The sequence below is a fragment of the Stegostoma tigrinum genome, chromosome 35 (genome assembly GCF_030684315.1).
Source record: "Stegostoma tigrinum isolate sSteTig4 chromosome 35, sSteTig4.hap1, whole genome shotgun sequence".
NCBI lineage: Eukaryota > Metazoa > Chordata > Chondrichthyes > Orectolobiformes > Stegostomatidae > Stegostoma > Stegostoma tigrinum.
In genome coordinates this window covers 20,552,096-20,571,197 of record NC_081388.1, presented here as the reverse complement: position 1 = coordinate 20,571,197, position 19,102 = coordinate 20,552,096, and the positions used below count along the sequence as shown (strand labels likewise).

At 47.9% G+C, this 19,102-nt stretch overlaps 1 protein-coding gene across 1 annotated transcript in view; it reads left to right on the top strand.

Annotated features, from left to right (window-relative positions):
• LOC125447514 (ras GTPase-activating protein nGAP-like) overlaps positions 1–19,102 on the top strand; it is a 98,927-nt gene that overhangs the window by 13,362 nt on the left and 66,463 nt on the right. Inside the window, exon 2 of the mRNA XM_048521956.2 lies at positions 16,513–16,652. Coding sequence (XP_048377913.1) covers positions 16,513–16,652 — 140 coding nt within the window. The remainder of the gene's footprint in view (positions 1–16,512; positions 16,653–19,102) is intronic.

The following is a 19,102-nucleotide window of genomic DNA, read 5'->3' as shown; positions in this document are numbered from 1 at the left end:
GTACTGTTTCAGTGATAATACAACATTCCCAGTACTGCTCCTGTGATATACAATATTCCCCGGTACTGCTCCTGTGATAATACAACATTCCCAGTACTGCTCCTGTGATAATACAACATTCAGAGTACTGCTCCTGTGATAATACAACATTCCCAGTACTGCTCCTGTGATAATACAACATTCAGAGTACTGCTCCTGTGATAATACAACATTTCCGGTACGCTCCAGTGATAATACAACATTCCCCGGTACTGTTCCTGTGATAATACAACATTCCCTGGAACTGCTCCTGTGATAATACAAGATTTCCCGGTACTCATCCTGTGATAATACAACATTCCCCAATACGGTTCCTGTGATAATACAACATTGCCCAGTACTGCTCCTGTGATAATACAACATTCCCTGGTACTGCTCCACTGAAAATACAACATTCCCCGGTACTGTTCCTGTGATAATATAACATTCCCGGTACTGCTCCTGTGATAATACAACATTCGCCGGAACTGCTCCTGTGATAATACAACATTCCCTGGTACTGTTCCTGTGATAATATAACATTCCCGGTACTGGTCCTGCGATAATACAACATTCCCAGTACTGCTACTGAGATAATACAACATTCCCGGGTACTGTTTCAGTGATAATACAACATTCCCAGTACTGCTCCTGTGATAATACAATATTCCCCGGTACTGCTCCTGTGATAATACAACATTCCCAGTACTGCTCCTGTGATAATACAACATTCAGAGTACTGCTCCTGTGATAATACAACATTTCCGGTACGCTCCAGTGATAATACAACATTCCCCGGTATTGTTCCTGTGATAATACAACATTCCCTGGAACTGCTCCTGTGATAATACAACATTCCCCGGTACTCTTCATGTGATAATACAACATTCCCAGTACTGCTCCTGTGATAATACAACATTCCCCGGTACTGCTCCTGTGATAATACAACATTTCCGGTACGCTCCAGTGATAATACAACATTCCCCGGTATTGTTCTTGTGATAATACAACATTCCCTGGAACTGCTCCTGTGATAATACAACATTCCCCGGTACTCTTCATGTGATAATACAACTTTCCCTGGAACTGCTCTTGTAATAATACAACATTCCCAGTACTGTTCCTGTGATAATACAACATTCCCTGGTACTGCTCCACTGAAAATACAACATTCCCCGGTACTGTTCCTGTGATAATACAACATTCCCAGTACTGCTCCTGTGATAATACAACATTCCCCGGTACTGCTCCTGTGATAATACAACATTTCCGGTACGCTCCAGTGATAATACAACATTCCCCGGTATTGTTCCTGTGATAATACAACATTCCCTGGAACTGCTCCTGTGATAATACAACATTCCCCGGTACTCTTCATGTGATAATACAACTTTCCCTGGAACTGCTCTTGTAATAATACAACATTCCCAGTACTGCTCCTGTGATAATACAACATTCCCTGGTACTGCTCCACTGAAAATACAACATTCCCCGGTACTGTTCCTGTGATAATACAACATTCCCAGTACTGCTCCTGTGATAATACAACATTCCCCGGTACTGCTCCTGTGATAATTCAACATTCCCCAATACTGTTCCTGTGATAATATAACATTCCCGGTACTGCTCCTGTGATAATACAACATTCCCCGGTACTGCTCCTGTGATAATATAACATTCCCCAGTACTGCTTCTGTGATAATACAACATTCCCGGTACGCTCCAGTGATAATACAACATTCCGGTACTGTTCCTGTGATAATACAACTTTCCCTGGAACTGCTCCTGTAATAATACAACATTCCCAGTACTGCTCCTGTGATAATACAACCTTCCCCAATACGGTTCCTGTGATTATACAACATTCCGAGTACTGCTCCTGTGATAATACAACATTCCCCGGTACTGCTCCTGTGATAATACAACATTTCCTCGTACTGCTCCCGTGATAATACAACATTCCCCGGTACTGTTCCTGTGATAACACAACATTCCCAGTACTGCTCCTGTGATAATACAACATTCCCCAATACTGGTCCTGTGATAATACAACATTCCGGTACTGCTCCTGTGATAATACAACATTCCCGGTACTGTTCCTGTGATAATACAACATTCACCGGTACTGCTCCTGTGATAATACAACATTCCCGGTACGCTCCAGTGATAATACAACATTCCCCGGTACTGTTCCTGTGATAATACAACATTACCTGGAACTCCTCCTATGATAATACAACATTCCCCGGTACTGCTCCTGTGATAATACAACATTCCTAGTACTGCTCCTGTGATAATACAACATTCCTTGGTATTGCTCCTGAGATAATATAACATTCCCCAATACGGTTCCTGTGATAATACAACATTGCCCAGTCCTGCTCCTGTGATAATACAACATTCCCAGTACTGCTCCTGTGATAATACAACATTGCCCGATACTGCTCCTGTGATAATACAACATTCCCCGGTACTCTTCCTGTGATAATACAACCTTCCCTGGAACTGCTCTTGTAATAATACAACATTCCCAGTACTGCTCCTGTGATAATACAACATTCCCCGGTACTGTTCCTGTGATAATACAACTTTCCCTGGAACTGCTCCTGTAATAATACAACATTCCCAGTACTGCTCCTGTGATAATACAACATTCCCCAATACGGTTCCTGTGATAATACAACATTCCCAGTACTGCTCCTGTGATAATACAACATTCCCCGGTACTGCTCCTGTGATAATACAACATTCCCAGTACTGCTCCTGTGATAATACAACATTCCCTGGTATTGCTCCTGAGATAATATAACATTCCCCAATACGGTTCCTGTGATAATACAACATTGCCAAGTACTGCTCCTGTGATAATACAACATTCCCCGATACTGCTCCTGTGATAATACAACATTCCCCGGTACTGCTCCTTTGATAATACAACATTCCCAGTACTGCTCCTGTGATAATACAACATTCCCCGGTACTGCTCCTTTGATAATACAACATTCCCAGTACTGCTCCTGTGATAATATAACATTCCCTGGTATTGCTCCTGAGATAATATAACATTCCCCAATACGGTTCCTGTGATAATACAACATTGCCCAGTACTGCTCCTGTGATAATACAACATTCCCAGTACTGCTCCTGTGATAATACAACATTGCCCAGTACTGCTCCTGTGATAATACAACATTCCCAGTACTGCTCCTGTGATAATACAACATTCCCCGGTACTGCTCCTGTGATAATACAACATTCCCAGTACTGCTCCTGTGATAATACAACATTCCCTGGTATTGCTCCTGAGATAATATAACATTCCCCAATACGGTTCCTGTGATAATACAACATTGCCAAGTACTGCTCCTGTGATAATACAACATTCCCCGATACTGCTCCTGTGATAATACAACATTCCCCGGTACTGCTCCTGTGATAATACAACATTCCCAGTACCGCTCCTGTGATAATATAACATTCCCTGGTATTGCTCCTGAGATAATATAACATTCCCCAATACGGTTCCTGTGATAATACAACATTGCCCAGTACTGCTCCTGTGATAATACAACATTCCCAGTACTGCTCCTGCGATAATACAACATTCCCCGGTACTGCTCCTGTGATAATACAACATTCCCAGTACTGCTCCTGTGATAATACAACATTCCTGGGTACTGCTCCTGCGTTAATATAACATTCCCCGATACTGCTCCTGTGATAATACAACATTCCTGCTACTGCTCCTGTGGTAATACAACTTCCCCGGTACTGCTCCTGTGATAATACAACATTCCCCGGTACTGCTCCTCTGCTAATACAACAGTCCCAGTACTGCTCCTGTGATAATATAACATTCCCCAGTACTGCTCCTGTGATAATACAACATTCCCAGTACTGCTCCCATGATAATACAACATTCCCAGATACTACTCCTGTGATAATATAAAATTCCCGGTACTGCTCCTGCAAAAGTGCAACATTCCCATTACTGCTCCTGTGATAATACAACATTCTCCGGTACTGCTACTGTGATAATACAACCTTCCCTGGTACTGCTCCTGTGATAATACAACATTCCCAGTACTGCTCCTGTGATAATACAACATTCCCCGATATTACTCCTCTGATAATACAACATTCCCTGTACTGCTCCTGTGATAATACAATGTTCCCCGGTACTGCTCCTGTGATAATACAACATTCCCGGGTAGTGCTCCTGTGATAACACAACATTCCCCGATACTGCTCCTGTGATAATCCAACAGTCCCCGATACTGCTCCTGTGATAATACAACATTCCCCGATACTGTTCCTGTGATAATATAACATTCCTGGTGCTGCTCTTGCAATAGTGCAATATTCCCAGTACTGCTCGTGTGATAATACAACATTCCCAGTACTGCTCCTGGGATAATACAACATTCCACGTACTGCTCCTGTGATAATACAACATTCCCAGTACTGCTCCTGTGATAATACAACATTCCCTGGTACTGCTCCTGTGATAATACAACACCCCCCGATACTGGTCCTCTGATAATACAACAATCCCTGTACTGCTCCTGTGATAATACAACATTTCCCGGTACTGCTCCTGTGATAATACAACATTCCCAGTACTGCTCCTGTGATAATACAACATTTCCCGGTACTGCTCCTTTGATAATACAACATTCACAGTACTGCTCCTGTGATAATACAACATTCCCCGATACTGCTCCTGTGATAATACAACATTCCTGGTACTGCTCCTGTGATAAAACAAAATTCCCCGGTACTGCTCCTGTGATAATACAACATTCCCAGTACTGCTCCTGTGATAATACAACATTCCCTGGTACTGCTCCTGTGATAATACAACATTCCCCGATGCTGTTCCTGTCATAATACAACATTACGAGTACTGCTCCTCTGATAATACAACATTCCCGGGTACTGCTCCTGTGATAATACAACATTCCCAGTACTGCTCCTGTGATAATACAACATTCCCGGTAGTGCTCCTGTGATAATACAAAATTTCCCGGTACTGCTCCTGTGATAATAGAACAGTCCCCGATACTGCGCCTGTGATAATACAACATTCCCTGGTACTGCTCCTGTGATAATACAACATTCCCAGTACTGCTCCTGTGATAATACAACATTCCCCGATACTGTTCCTGTGATAATACAATATTCCCAGTACTGCTCCTGAGATAATACAATATTCCCAGTACTGCTCCTGTGATAATACAACATTCCACAGTTTTGCTCCTGTGATAATACAACATTCCCCAATAATGTTACTGTGATAATACAATATTCCCAGTACTGTTCCTGTGATAATACAACGTTCCCCGGTACTGCTCCTGTGATAATACAACATTCCCCGATACTGCTCCTGTGATAATACAACATTCCCGCTAGTGCTCCTGTGATAATACAACATTTGCTGGTACTGCTCCTGTGATAATACAACATTCCCAGTACTGCTCCTGTTATCGTACAACATTTCCCGGTACTGCTCCTTTGATAATACAACATTCCCAGTACTGCTCCTGTGATAATACAACACTCCCCGGTACTGCTCCTGTGATAATACAACATTCCCAGTACTGCTCCTGTGATAATACAACATTCCCCGTTACTGCTCCTGTGATGATACAACATTCCCCGGTACTGCTTCTGTGATAATACAACATTCCCCAGTACTGCTCCTGTGATAATACAACATTCCCAGTACTGGTCCTATGATAATACAACACTTCCTGGTACTGCTCCTTTGATAATACAACATTCCCAGTCCTGCTCCTGTGATAGTACAACATTCCCTGATCCTGCTCTTGTGATAATACAACATTCCCCGGTACTGCTCCTGTGATAATACATCATTCCCAGTACTGCTCCCGTGATAATACAACATTCCCCGATACTGTTCCTGTGATAATACAACATTCCCAGTACTGCTCCTGTGATAGTACAACATTCCCCGATACTGTTCCTGTGATAATACAACATTCCCAGTACTGCTCCTGTGATAATACAACATTCCCCAGTACTGCTCATGTTATAATACAACATTCCCTGGTACTGCTCCTGTGATGATGCCACATTCCCAGTACTACTCCTGTGATAATTCAATATTCCCCGGTACTGCTCCTGTGATAATACATCATTCCCAGTACTGCTCCCGTGATAATACAACATTCCCCGATACTGTTCCTGTGATAATACAACATTCCCAGTACTGCTCCTGTGATAGTACAACATTCCCCGATACTGTTCCTGTGATAATACAACATTCCCCAGTACTGCTCCTGTTATAATCCAACATTCCCTGGTACTGCTCCTGTGATGATGCCACATTCCCAGTACTACTCCTGTGACAATTCAATATTCCCCGGTACTGCTCCTGTGATAATACAACATTCCCGGTACTGCTCCTGAGATAATACAACAGTTCCCGATACTGCTCCTGTGATCATACAACATTCCCCGATACTGCTCCTGTGATAATACAACATTCCCCGATACTGTTCCTGTGTTAATACAATATTCCCAGTCCTGCTCCTGTGATAATACACCATTTCCCAGTACCGGTCCTCAATAGTGCAACATTCCCTGGGACTGCTCCTGTGATGATACAACATTCGCAGTCCCACTCCTCAATAGTGCCACATTCCCTCAGTACCACTGCTCTGATCTTCCTTTTGACATTAAACAGATAACTCGATCCTCCATCATTTGTCCTCGAACATTAAAGACCCCAACGTGATATTTTACCAATCACCTTAAAATTATGCCCCCTCGTAATAGTCATTTCCGCCCTGTGAAAAAGTCTCCGATAAGGTTTCCCATGGCAGGCTGATGGAGAAAGTGAAGTCGTGTGCGGCCCAGGGTGTGCTAGCTAGATGGATAAAAAACTGGCTCGGCAACAGAAGACAGAGAGTACTAGTAGAAGGGGCTATCTCAAATTGGACATCTGTGGCCAATGGTGTTCCACAGGGATCTGTGCTGTTGTTTGTGATATACATAAATGATCTGGAGGAAGGTATAGGTGGTCTAATTAGCAAGTTTGCAGATGACACGAAGATTGGTGGAGTAGCAGATAGTGAAGGGGACTGTCAGAGATTACATCAGAATATAGGTAGTTGGAGAGTTAGGCAGATAAATGGCAGATGCAGTTCAATCTGGGCAAATGTGAGGTTATGCATTTTGGAAGATCTAATTTACGAGCAAACTATACAGTAAATGGAAAAGTCCTGGGGAAAATTGATTTACAGAGAGATCTGGGTGTTCAGGTCCATTGTTCCCTGAAGGTGACACAGCAAGTCAATAGAGTGGTGAAGAAGGTATACGGCATGCTTTCCTTCATCGGACGGGGTATTGAGTACAAGAGTTGGTCATGTTGCAGTTGTATAGGACTTTGGTTCAGCCACATTTGGAGTACTGTGTGCAGTTCTGGTCGCCACATTACCAAAAGGATGTGGATGAGGGTGCAGAGGAGGTTCACCAGGATGTTGCCTGGTATGGAGGGTGCTAGCTATGAAGAGAGGTTGAGTAGATTAGGATTATTTTCATTAGAAAGACAGAGATTGAGGAGGGACCTGATTGAGGTCTACAAAATCATGAGGGGTATAGACAAGGTGGATAGCAAGAAGCTTTTTCCCAGAGTGGGGGACTCAATTACTAGGGGTCATGAGTTCAAAGTGAGAGGAGGAAAGTTTAAGGGAGATATATGTGGGAAGTTCTTTACACAGAGGGTGGTGTGTGCCTGGAACGCGTTGCCAGCGGAGGTGGTAGACGCAGACACGATAGCGTCTTTTAAGATGTACCTGGGCAGGTACATGGATGGCCAGGGAGCAAAGGGATACAGACCCTTAGGAAACAGATAACAGGTTTAGTTAGAGGATCTCAGTCAGCGCAGAAGGGCCTGTTCCTCTGCTGTAATTTTCTTTGTTCTTTGTTCTATCCACTTTATCTGTGCCTTTCATTATCTTGTACACCTCTATCAAGTCAACTCGCATCCTTCTTTGCTCCAATGAAAAAAGCCCTAGCTCCCTTAACCTTTCCTCATAAGACCTGCCCTCCAGTCCAGGCAGCATCCTGGTAAATGTCCTCTGCACCCTCTTTAAAGCTTCCACATCTTTCCTATAATGAGGTGAGCAGAACTGAACACCATATTCCAAGTGTAGTCTAACCAGGGTTTATAGAGCTGCAGGATAACCTCATTGCTCTTAAACTCAATTCCCCTGCCATTGAAAACCAACACACCATACGCCTTCTTGACAACCCTATCAACTTGGGTCACAACTTTGAGGCATCTATGGACATGGACCCCAAAATCCCTCTCTTCGTCCACACTGCCGAGAATCCTGCCATTAACCCTGTATTCTGCATTCAAATTCGACCTTCCAAATCACTTCACACTTTCTGGGTTGAATTCCATCTGCCACTTCATTGCCCAGCTCTGCGCCCTGCCAATGTCCCTACAATGTCCCTGCAACCTATAACAGCCCTCCATACTATCCACAACTCCACCAACCTTGGTGTCATCAGCAAACTTACTAACCCACCCTTCCACTTCCTCATCCAAGTCATTTATAAAGATCACAAAGAGCTAAGGTCTCGGAACAGATCCCTGCAGACACCACTGGTCACCGAGCTCCAGCTTGAATACTTTCCATCTACTACCATCCTCCTTCCTAACATCAACCTGTTTGAGCATATTAACCTGTTTCATGTTGTCCTCACACACATCTAGGTCCCTCTCACTGGTGAATACTGAAGCAAAGTATTTCTTAAGGACCTCCCCTACCTCTGACTCCGCGCACAAGTTACCTCCACTAGCCCTGATTGGCCCTATCCTCACTCTGGCCATCCTCTTGTTCCTCACATAAGTATAGAAGGCCTTGGGGATTTCCTTGATCCGACCTGCCAAGATTTTACCACACCCTCTTCTAGCTCTCCTAAGTCCATTCTTCAGTTCCTTCCTGGCTACCTTGTAGGCCTCTAGGGCCCTGTCTGATCCTTGCTTCCTCAACCTTAAGTAAGGTTCCTTCTTCCTCTTGACTAGATGTTCCACACGTCTTGTTATCCAAGGTTCCTTCACCTTACCACCCCTTCCTTCCCTCAGGTGGACAAACATGTGACCCCTGTCTCGAAATAGACCAACAGGAAACACCTTACCTGGATCTGCCCTCTCTATCCCATGATATATTTTGTACGTTTCAATGTTATCATCTCTCATTCTTTGAAACTCTGGAGAATATTGACCCCCGTTTGCTCAATCTCTCAGTCTCGAATAATCGCAGGAACTAGTCTGGTGAGCCTTTGTTAAGCTCCCTCTATGGCAATAATGTCTCTCCTCAGATAAGGAGATCAAAGCTACACACTGTGCTCCAAGTGCATTCTAACCAAGCTCCAACACAACTGAAACAAGACTTCACTATTCCTGTACACAAACCCTCTTCCAATAAATGTAATGTTCCATTAATCTTCCTAATAGCTGGCTGCACCTACATGTTGGTCTTCAGTGTCTTATCACAAGGGTAAGGATATCAGGTCCCTTTGTAAATCCCTTACTATTTAAGAAATACTCTGCACGCCTGCTTCTCCAAGCAAACTGCATAACTTCACATTTTTCCACATTATATTTCATATGCCATGTTCTCACCCATTCACTAACCCTGTCTAAAACCTCCAGAACACACTCCAAATCTTCCTCACAGCAAATGTTCCAACTTGTATCGTCACCAGATTTGGAAATATTACCCCAGACCCAGTACTGTCTTTCTGATAGATGAGTTCTCTAGCAGTAATGAATGACACAACAGTGCGGCACTGCGTAAGTACTGATCCTCCAACAGTGCAGCACTGTGTCAGTGCTGATCCTCCAACAGTGTGGCACTGTGTCAGTACTGATCCTCCAACAGTGCGGCACTGCATCAGTACTGATCCTCCAACAGTGCGGCACTGTGTCAGTGCTGATCCTCCAACAGTGCGGCACTGCATCAGTACTGATCCTCCAACAGTGCGGCACTGCGTCAGTACTGATCCTCCAACAGTGCGGCACTGCATCAGTACTGATCCTCCAACAGTGCGGCACTGTGTCAGTACTGATCCTCCAACAGTGCGGCACTGTGTCAGCACTGATCCTCCAACAGTGTGGCACTGTGTCAGTACTGATCCCCCAACAGTGCAGCACTGCGTCAGTACTGATCCTCCAACAGTGCAGCACTGCGTCAGTACTGATCCTCCAACAGTGCGGCACTGTGTCAGCACTGATCCTCCAACGGTGCGGCACTGTGTCAGCACTGATTCTCCAACAGTGCACACACTGCATCAGTACTGATCCTCCAACAGTGCGGCACTGTGTCAGTACTGATCCTCCAACAGTGCGGCACTGCATCAGCGCTGATCCTCCAACAGTGTGGCACTGCGTCAGCGCTGATCCTCCAACAGTGCAGCACTGTGTCAGTGCTGATCCTCCAACAGTGTGGCACTGTGTCAGTACTGATCCTCCAACAGTGCGGCACTGCATCAGTACTGATCCTCCAACAGTGCGGCACTGTGTCAGTGCTGATCCTCCAACAGTGCGGCACTGCGTCAGTACTGATCCTCCAACAGTGCGGCACTGCGTCAGTACTGATCCTCCAACAGTGCGGCACTGCATCAGTACTGATCCTCCAACAGTGCGGCACTGTGTCAGTACTGATCCTCCAACAGTGCGGCACTGTGTCAGCACTGATCCTCCAACAGTGTGGCACTGTGTCAGTACTGATCCCCCAACAGTGCAGCACTGCGTCAGTACTGATCCTCCAACAGTGCAGCACTGCGTCAGTACTGATCCTCCAACAGTGCGGCACTGTGTCAGCACTGATCCTCCAACGGTGCGGCACTGTGTCAGCACTGATTCTCCAACAGTGCACACACTGCATCAGTACTGATCCTCCAACAGTGCGGCACTGTGTCAGTACTGATCCTCCAACAGTGCGGCACTGCATCAGCGCTGATCCTCCAACAGTGCGGCACTGTGTCAGTACTGATCCTCCAACAGTGCGGCACTGTGTCAGTACTGATCCTCCAACAGTGCGGCACTGCGTCAGTACTGATCCTCCAACAGTGCGGCACTGTGTCAGTACTGATCCTCCAACAGTGCGGCACTGTGTCAGTACTGATCCCCCAACAGTGCGGCACTGTGTCAGTACTGATCCTCCAACAGTGCGGCACTGTGTCAGTACTGATCCTCCAACAGTGCGGCACTGTGTCAGTACTGATCCTCCAACAGTGTGGCACTGCGTCAGTACTGATCCTCCGACAGTGCGACACTGTGTCAGTACTGATCCTCCAACAGTGCGGCACTGTGTCAGCACTGATCCTCCAACGGTGCGGCACTGTGTCAGCACTGATTCTCCAACAGTGCACACACTGCATCAGTACTGATCCTCCAACAGTGCAGCACTGTGTCAGTACTGATCCTCCAACAGTGCGGCACTGCATCAGCGCTGATCCTCCAACAGTGTGGCACTGCGTCAGCGCTGATCCTCCAACAGTGCAGCACTGTGTCAGTGCTGATCCTCCAACAGTGTGGCACTGTGTCAGTACTGATCCTCCAACAGTGCGGCACTGCATCAGTACTGATCCTCCAACAGTGCGGCACTGTGTCAGTGCTGATCCTCCAACAGTGCGGCACTGCATCAGTACTGATCCTCCAACAGTGCGGCACTGCGTCAGTACTGATCCTCCAACAGTGCGGCACTGCATCAGTACTGATCCTCCAACAGTGCGGCACTGTGTCAGTACTGATCCTCCAACAGTGCGGCACTGTGTCAGCACTGATCCTCCAACAGTGTGGCACTGTGTCAGTACTGATCCCCCAACAGTGCAGCACTGCGTCAGTACTGATCCTCCAACAGTGCAGCACTGCGTCAGTACTGATCCTCCAACAGTGCGGCACTGTGTCAGCACTGATCCTCCAACGGTGCGGCACTGTGTCAGCACTGATTCTCCAACAGTGCGGCACTGTGTCAGTACTGATCCTCCAACAGTGCACACACTGCATCAGTACTGATCCTCCAACAGTGCGGCACTGTGTCAGTACTGATCCTCCAACAGTGCGGCACTGCATCAGCGCTGATCCTCTAACAGTGCGGCACTGTGTCAGTACTGATCCTCCAACAGTGCGGCACTGCATCAGTACTGATCCTCCAACAGTGCGGCACTGTGTCAGTGCTGATCCTCCAACAGTGCGGCACTGCATCAGTACTGATCCTCCAACAGTGCGGCACTGCGTCAGTACTGATCCTCCAACAGTGCGGCACTGCATCAGTACTGATCCTCCAACAGTGCGGCACTGTGTCAGTACTGATCCTCCAACAGTGCGGCACTGTGTCAGCACTGATCCTCCAACAGTGTGGCACTGTGTCAGTACTGATCCCCCAACAGTGCAGCACTGCGTCAGTACTGATCCTCCAACAGTGCAGCACTGCGTCAGTACTGATCCTCCAACAGTGCGGCACTGTGTCAGCACTGATCCTCCAACGGTGCGGCACTGTGTCAGCACTGATTCTCCAACAGTGCGGCACTGTGTCAGTACTGATCCTCCAACAGTGCACACACTGCATCAGTACTGATCCTCCAACAGTGCGGCACTGTGTCAGTACTGATCCTCCAACAGTGCGGCACTGCATCAGCGCTGATCCTCTAACAGTGCGGCACTGTGTCAGTACTGATCCTCCAACAGTGCGGCACTGTGTCAGTACTGATCCTCCAACAGTGCGGCACTGTGTCAGTACTGATCCTCCAACAGTGTGGCACTGTGTCAGTACTGATCCTCCAACAGTGCGGCACTGCGTCAGTACTGATCCTCCGACAGTGCGACACTGTGTCAGCACTGATCCTCCAACAGTGCACGCACTGCGTCAGTACTGATTCTCCAACAGTGCGGCACTGTGTCAGTACTGATCCTCCAACAGTGCGGCACTGCGTCAGTACTGATCCTCCAACAGTGCACGCACTGCGTCAGTACTGATTCTCCAACAGTGCAGCACTGCGTCAGTGCTGATCCTCCAACAGTGCAACACTGCGTCAGTACTGAACACCACTGAAGTGCAGCACTGCGTCAGAATGGAATGTGCCGTCAGTTCTTCCCAATATTTACTCTTCAATCTAAATCACTGCACATCGATTGTCTGATTTTATCACACTATCAGTTGTGAATTCTCACTGTTCAATGATCAGCTGCCTCTTTTCCAAAATTGCAACAGTCCCTATATTGTAAAAGTACTCATTTGGCTGGAAAGAACTTTGAGATATCCAAGGATTTTGTGGCAAACATTATTTGTGCAAAATTTTGTTTCCCCTATTCAACACTGACCCTGCAACTGGGCAGCACTCCCTCAGCACTGACCCTCCGACAGTGCAGCACTCCCTCAGCACTGTCCCTCCGACAGTGCAGCACTCCCTCAGCACTGACCCTCCGACAGTGCCCGCTCCCTCAGCGCTGACTCTCCGACGATGTGGCACTCCCTCAGCAGTGACCCTCCGACAGTGCCCACTCCCTCAGCACTGACCCTCCCACAGTGCGGTGCTCCCTCAGCACTGACCCTCGAACAGTGCCCACTCCCTCAGCACTGACCCTCCAACAGTGCCCACTCCCTCAACACTGACCCTCCGACAGTGCGGCGCTCCCTCAGCACTGACCCTCCGACAGTGCTCACTCCCTCTGCACTGACCCTCCGACAGTGCCCACTCCCTCAGCACTGACCCTCCGACAGTGCTCACTCCCTCTGCACTGACCCTCCGACAGTGCCCACTCCCTCAGCACTGACCCTCCGACAGTGCCCACTCCCTCAGCACTGACCCTCCGACAGTGCCCACTCCCTCTGCACTGACCCTCCGACAGTGCCCACTCCCTCAGCACTGACCCTCCGACAGTGCAGCACTCCCTCAGCACTGTCCCTCCGACAGTGCAGCACTCCCTCAGCACTGACCCTCCGACAGTGCCCGCTCCCTCAGCGCTGACCCTCCGACGATGTGGCACTCCCTCAGCAGTGACCCTCCGACAGTGCCCACTCCCTCAGCACTGACCCTCCCACAGTGCGGTGCTCCCTCAGCACTGACCCTCGAACAGTGCCCACTCCCTCAGCACTGACCCTCCAACAGTGCCCACTCCCTCAACACTGACCCTCCGACAGTGCGGCGCTCCCTCAGCACTGACCCTCCGACAGTGCGGCGCTCCCTCAGCACTGACCCTCCGACAGTGCGGCGCTCCCTCAGCACTGACCCTCCGACAGTGCTCACTCCCTCTGCACTGACCCTCCGACAGTGCCCACTCCCTCAGCACTGACCCTCCGACAGTGCCCACTCCCTCAGCACTGACCCTCCGACAGTGCCCACTCCCTCTGCACTGACCCTCCGACAGTGCCCACTCCCTCAGCACTGACCCTCCGACAGTGCCCACTCCCTCTGCACTGACCCTCCGACAGTGCCCACTCCCTCTGCACTGACCCTCCGACAGTGCGTTATGAGCCATAAATATGTGTCAATGTCTGAACTTTGTGAGTGCGAAGGCAGAACATTCCAAACTCTAACAGCCTGCTCATCTGGTGAGACGTTCTCACAGTAGGTGTTTATGTTCCTGACAGGCAGGCGGTATGCTGTAAGTTGGGGCCGGAAATATCTTGCACGCAGCACACCTTCTATCTGCTTCCTGTCCACACCACAATGTACCAGGCGCCTGGAGGAGGTGTGATCACTGACTCAACATGATCTGCGCGCAGTGCCCACTGCCCTGTCTGGCGAACACCTTAGGCAAACAGTAAAACACCCCTTCTGCAATTATCTGTGTGTTTGATGTGAGTTGAACGGGGCATTCATAATCACGGGAAGTACCAGCCCTAACTGACAATAATAAAACCGTTTTAATACATTTGTTGCCAGTGCGTTAGTGGAAACCTCCAGCCAGCAAATGCATAGATTTGTCCATTCATGGGATGTGGCCATTGTTGGTTTGGTCACTGTGTGTGTGTGTGTGTGTGTGTGTGACCAGCCTATACCATACACGACTGCAATGATGATCCTGATAACAAAATGTGAAGCTGGATGAACACAGCAGGCCCAGCAGCATCTCAGGAGCACAAAAGCTGACGTTTCGGGCCTAGACCCTTCATCAGAGAGGGGGATGGGTTGAGGGTTCTGGGATAAATAGGGAGAGAGGGGGAAGCGGACCGAAGATGGAGAGAAAAGAAGATAGGTGGAGAGGAGAGTATAGGTGGGGAGGTAGGGAGGGGATAGGTCAGTCCAGGGAAGACGGACAGGTCAAGGAGGTGGGATGAGGTTAGTAGGTAGGAAATGGAGGTGCGGCTTGGGGTGGGAGGAAGGGATGGGTGAGAGGAAGAACAGGTTAGGGAGGCAGAGACAGGCTGGGCTGGTTGTGTGATGCAGTGGGGGGAGGGGACGAGCTGGGCTGGTTTTGGGATGCAGTGGGGGGAGGGGGAGGTTTTGAAGCTGGTGAAGTCCACATTGATACCATTGGGCTGCAGGGTTCCCAAGCGGAATATGAGTTACTGTTCCTGCAACCTTCGGGTGGCATCATTGTGGCACTGCAGGAGGCCCATGATGGACATGTCATCTAAAGAATGGGAGGGGGAGTGGAAATGGTTTGCGACTGGGAGGTGCAGTTGTTTATTGCGAACCGAGCGTAGGTGTTCTGCAAAGCGGTCCCCAAGCCTCCGCTTGGTTTCCCCAATGTACCTCCTCAAATAGGAGGCTTGGTGACCGCTTTGCAGAACACCTACGCTCGGTTCGCAATAAACAACTGCACCTCCCAGTCGCAAACCATTTCCACTCCCCCTCCCATTCTTTAGATGACATGTCCATCATGGGCCTCCTGCAGTGCCACAATGATGCCACCCGAAGGTTGCAGGAACAGCAACTCATATTCCGCTTGGGAACCCTGCAGCCCAATGGTATCAATGTGGACTTCACCAGCTTCAAAACCTCCCCCTCCCCCCACTGCATCCCAAAACCAGCCCAGCTTGTCCCCTCCCCCCACTGCATCACACAACCAGCCCAGCCTGTCTCTGCCTCCCTAACCTGTTCTTCCTCTCACCCATCCCTTCCTCCCACCCCAAGCCGCATCTCCATTTCCTACCTACTAACCTCATCCCTCCCCCTTGACCTGTCCATCTTCCCTGGACTGACCTATCCCCTCCCTACCTCCCCACCTATACTCTCCTCTCCACCTATCTTCTTTTCTCTCCATCTTCGTTCCGCTTCCCCCTCTCTCCCTATTTATTCCAGAACCCTCTCCCCATCCCCCTCTCTGATGAAGGGTCCAGGCCCGAAACGTCAGCTTTTGTGCTCCTGAGATGCTGCTGGGCCTGCTGTGTTCATCCAGCCTCACATTTTATTATCTTGGATTCTCCAGCATCTGCAGTTCCCATTATCTCTGATGATCCTGATATGTGTTTTTGTTTTGCTTTCCATCCTGCCATCCCTTTGCAGATAATGTCGATGCAGCAGCTCCATCCGTGGCTCAGAGCCCTCCCATTTCATTGGTGCCATCAGCAGGAGTGCCAGTCTGGGATGTCAATAGCTGTACTCTCGTCAATGGTCAGTTGATGCTGATGCCCAAAGATGATGAGGTATGCAATAGTGTGTGGGCAATGGTCTCACACAGGTGTGTGTGTGTGTGTGTGTGTGTGTGTGTGTGTATTGTGTCTTGGAGCACAATAGCGTGTGGGCAATGGTCTCACACAGGTGTGTGTGTGTGTGTGTGTGTGTGTGTGTGTGTGTGTGTGTGTGTGTGTGTGTGTGCGTGTGTGTGTATTGTGTCTTGGAGCACAGCAGGCACATGTTCCCGTGTCCTGCACTTGTTTGTCACTCAGAGGGTCTCTGTAAGACTGGTAGATAATCAACATTTTAATCCTTCCAAAGACGGGCGTAAACAAAAACAGGTGCAAAGATATGAAATGAAGGTGTATAACATTAGTCCCAGCATGTGCAGCAACAACTTACATTTATATAGCCGTCTTAACATTGTAAAATACTTCAGGCGGGTTCACTGAGTCACATCAAACAAATTGTGGCCAAGGAGGGAGATCTTAAGGGACATAAGGAAAATGTCCCTTCAATCCTGCTTCACTATTCAATAGGATCATGGCTGATCTTTTCATGGACGCATCTCCACTTACCCACCCTTACACCAGAACCCTTAATTCCTTTACTGTTCACAAACCTATCCATCTTTGCCTTAAAAACATTCAGTGAGAAAGCTTCAACTGCTTCACTGGGCAAGGAATTCCACAGATTCATAACCCTTTGGGTGAAGAAGCTCCCCCCCATTTTGAGGCTATGCCCCTCGTTCTAATTTCACCCAACAGTGGAAACAGCCTCCCTGCTTTTGTCTTATCTATTCCCTTTATAATTTTATGTGTTTCTAGAAGATCCCCCCCCCACTTCATTCTTCTAAATTCTAATGAATATAATCCCAGTCTACTCAATCTCTTATCATAACCCAACCCTCTCAACTCCAGAATCAACGTGCTCTGCATCCCCTCCAGTGCCAGTACATCCTTTCTCAAGTCAGGAGACCAACACTGTATACAGTGTTCCAGGTGTGGCCTCACTAGCACACTATACAGCTGCAGCAATACCTCCCTGCTTTTAAACTCCATCCCTCTATCAATGGAAGACAAAATTCCATTTGCTGCCTTCATTACTCCCTGCACCTGCAAACCAATTTTATCATTTTAACATTATGACATCTCCCTGTGTCACTGGGACCCTGTTTGACAACACTTGCTGAGGAATATCTCGGGATGTTAGACTACGTGAAAGATTCTATATAAATGCAGGCAGCTGCCTGAAAGCTCAAACTTGAAAACTCAGCAACAGCAGACAGGCCCACGGGGGCGCAGTGGGATTGTGCTTATGTCGCTGAGCTGGTCATTACTAGACACAGCTGGAATGATCGAGAGAGTGAGGTCCAATGTATAGCAGCACTACCATCGAGTAAATAGAACATAGAACATTGAACAGTACAGCACAGCACAGGCCCTTCGGCCCACAATGTTGTGCCAACCTATTATCCTACTCAGATCAATCTACCCTGCATACTGTACATTTTACTGTCCTCCATGTGCCTATCCAAGAGTCGCTTAAAAACTCTAAAATATCTGGAATTAAAAGTTACTGTCGGTAATGATGATCATGAAAACACCGACATGTGGTTTAAAAATCCAACCTGGTTCACAGACCCTCTTTAGGAAGGAGAATACTCCATCCTTGCCCGTTCTGGCTGTACACGATTGACTCTTAACTGCCTTCTGCAATAATTGACACATGCAGTTGTCCTCTTGTGGGAAGTGGGCATCTCTGCCAAGGCTGGCTCAATATGTTCCCCGGCCCTAACCACCTGTAAACTGGAGCCATGCAGCTGGCCAGGCTGTTTCAGAGAACGTGTACGAAGGCCAGAGCATTACTTCCTGTTAGCAATGTGATTGAAGTGGAATAAACCCGAGAACCGCGGATGCTAGAAAAATGAAACAAGAGCAGAGACTGTAGGAGAAACTCTGTGAGTCTAGCAGCAAACGAAAAGAGACAGAAAGCAGAGTTAACTTTTCAGGTCCAGTCAACTTTCTTGCCAGACCTGTTCAATTTCCTCAAGCAACTGATGGACTATTTTTAACACCAGCTTTATATTTCCCATTTATTTCCTGTATTCAAATTTGACCATCGACCGTGGTTGGATTCAAACTCATATCCCCAGGGCTCCCTGGAATAGTGGCCCAATAACATTACCATGAAGCCACCATCTTCCTACTTAATGCTGGCTGATACATGCTTCTCAGATGTCGATCTCCCGTGATCCACCTGGAACGAAGCTTGTCTTCCTGAAAGTGGGGTTATAATTCACTCAGAGATCATAAGGACTGCAGATGCTGGAGCCAGAGATAACACAGTGTCGAGCTGGATGAACACAGCAGGCCAGGCAGCATCGGAGAAGCAGGAAAGCTGACGTTTCGGGTCAGGACTTTTCTTTAGAAATGGGTGAGAAGAAGGGTCCAGACCTGAAATGTCAGCTTTCCTGCTC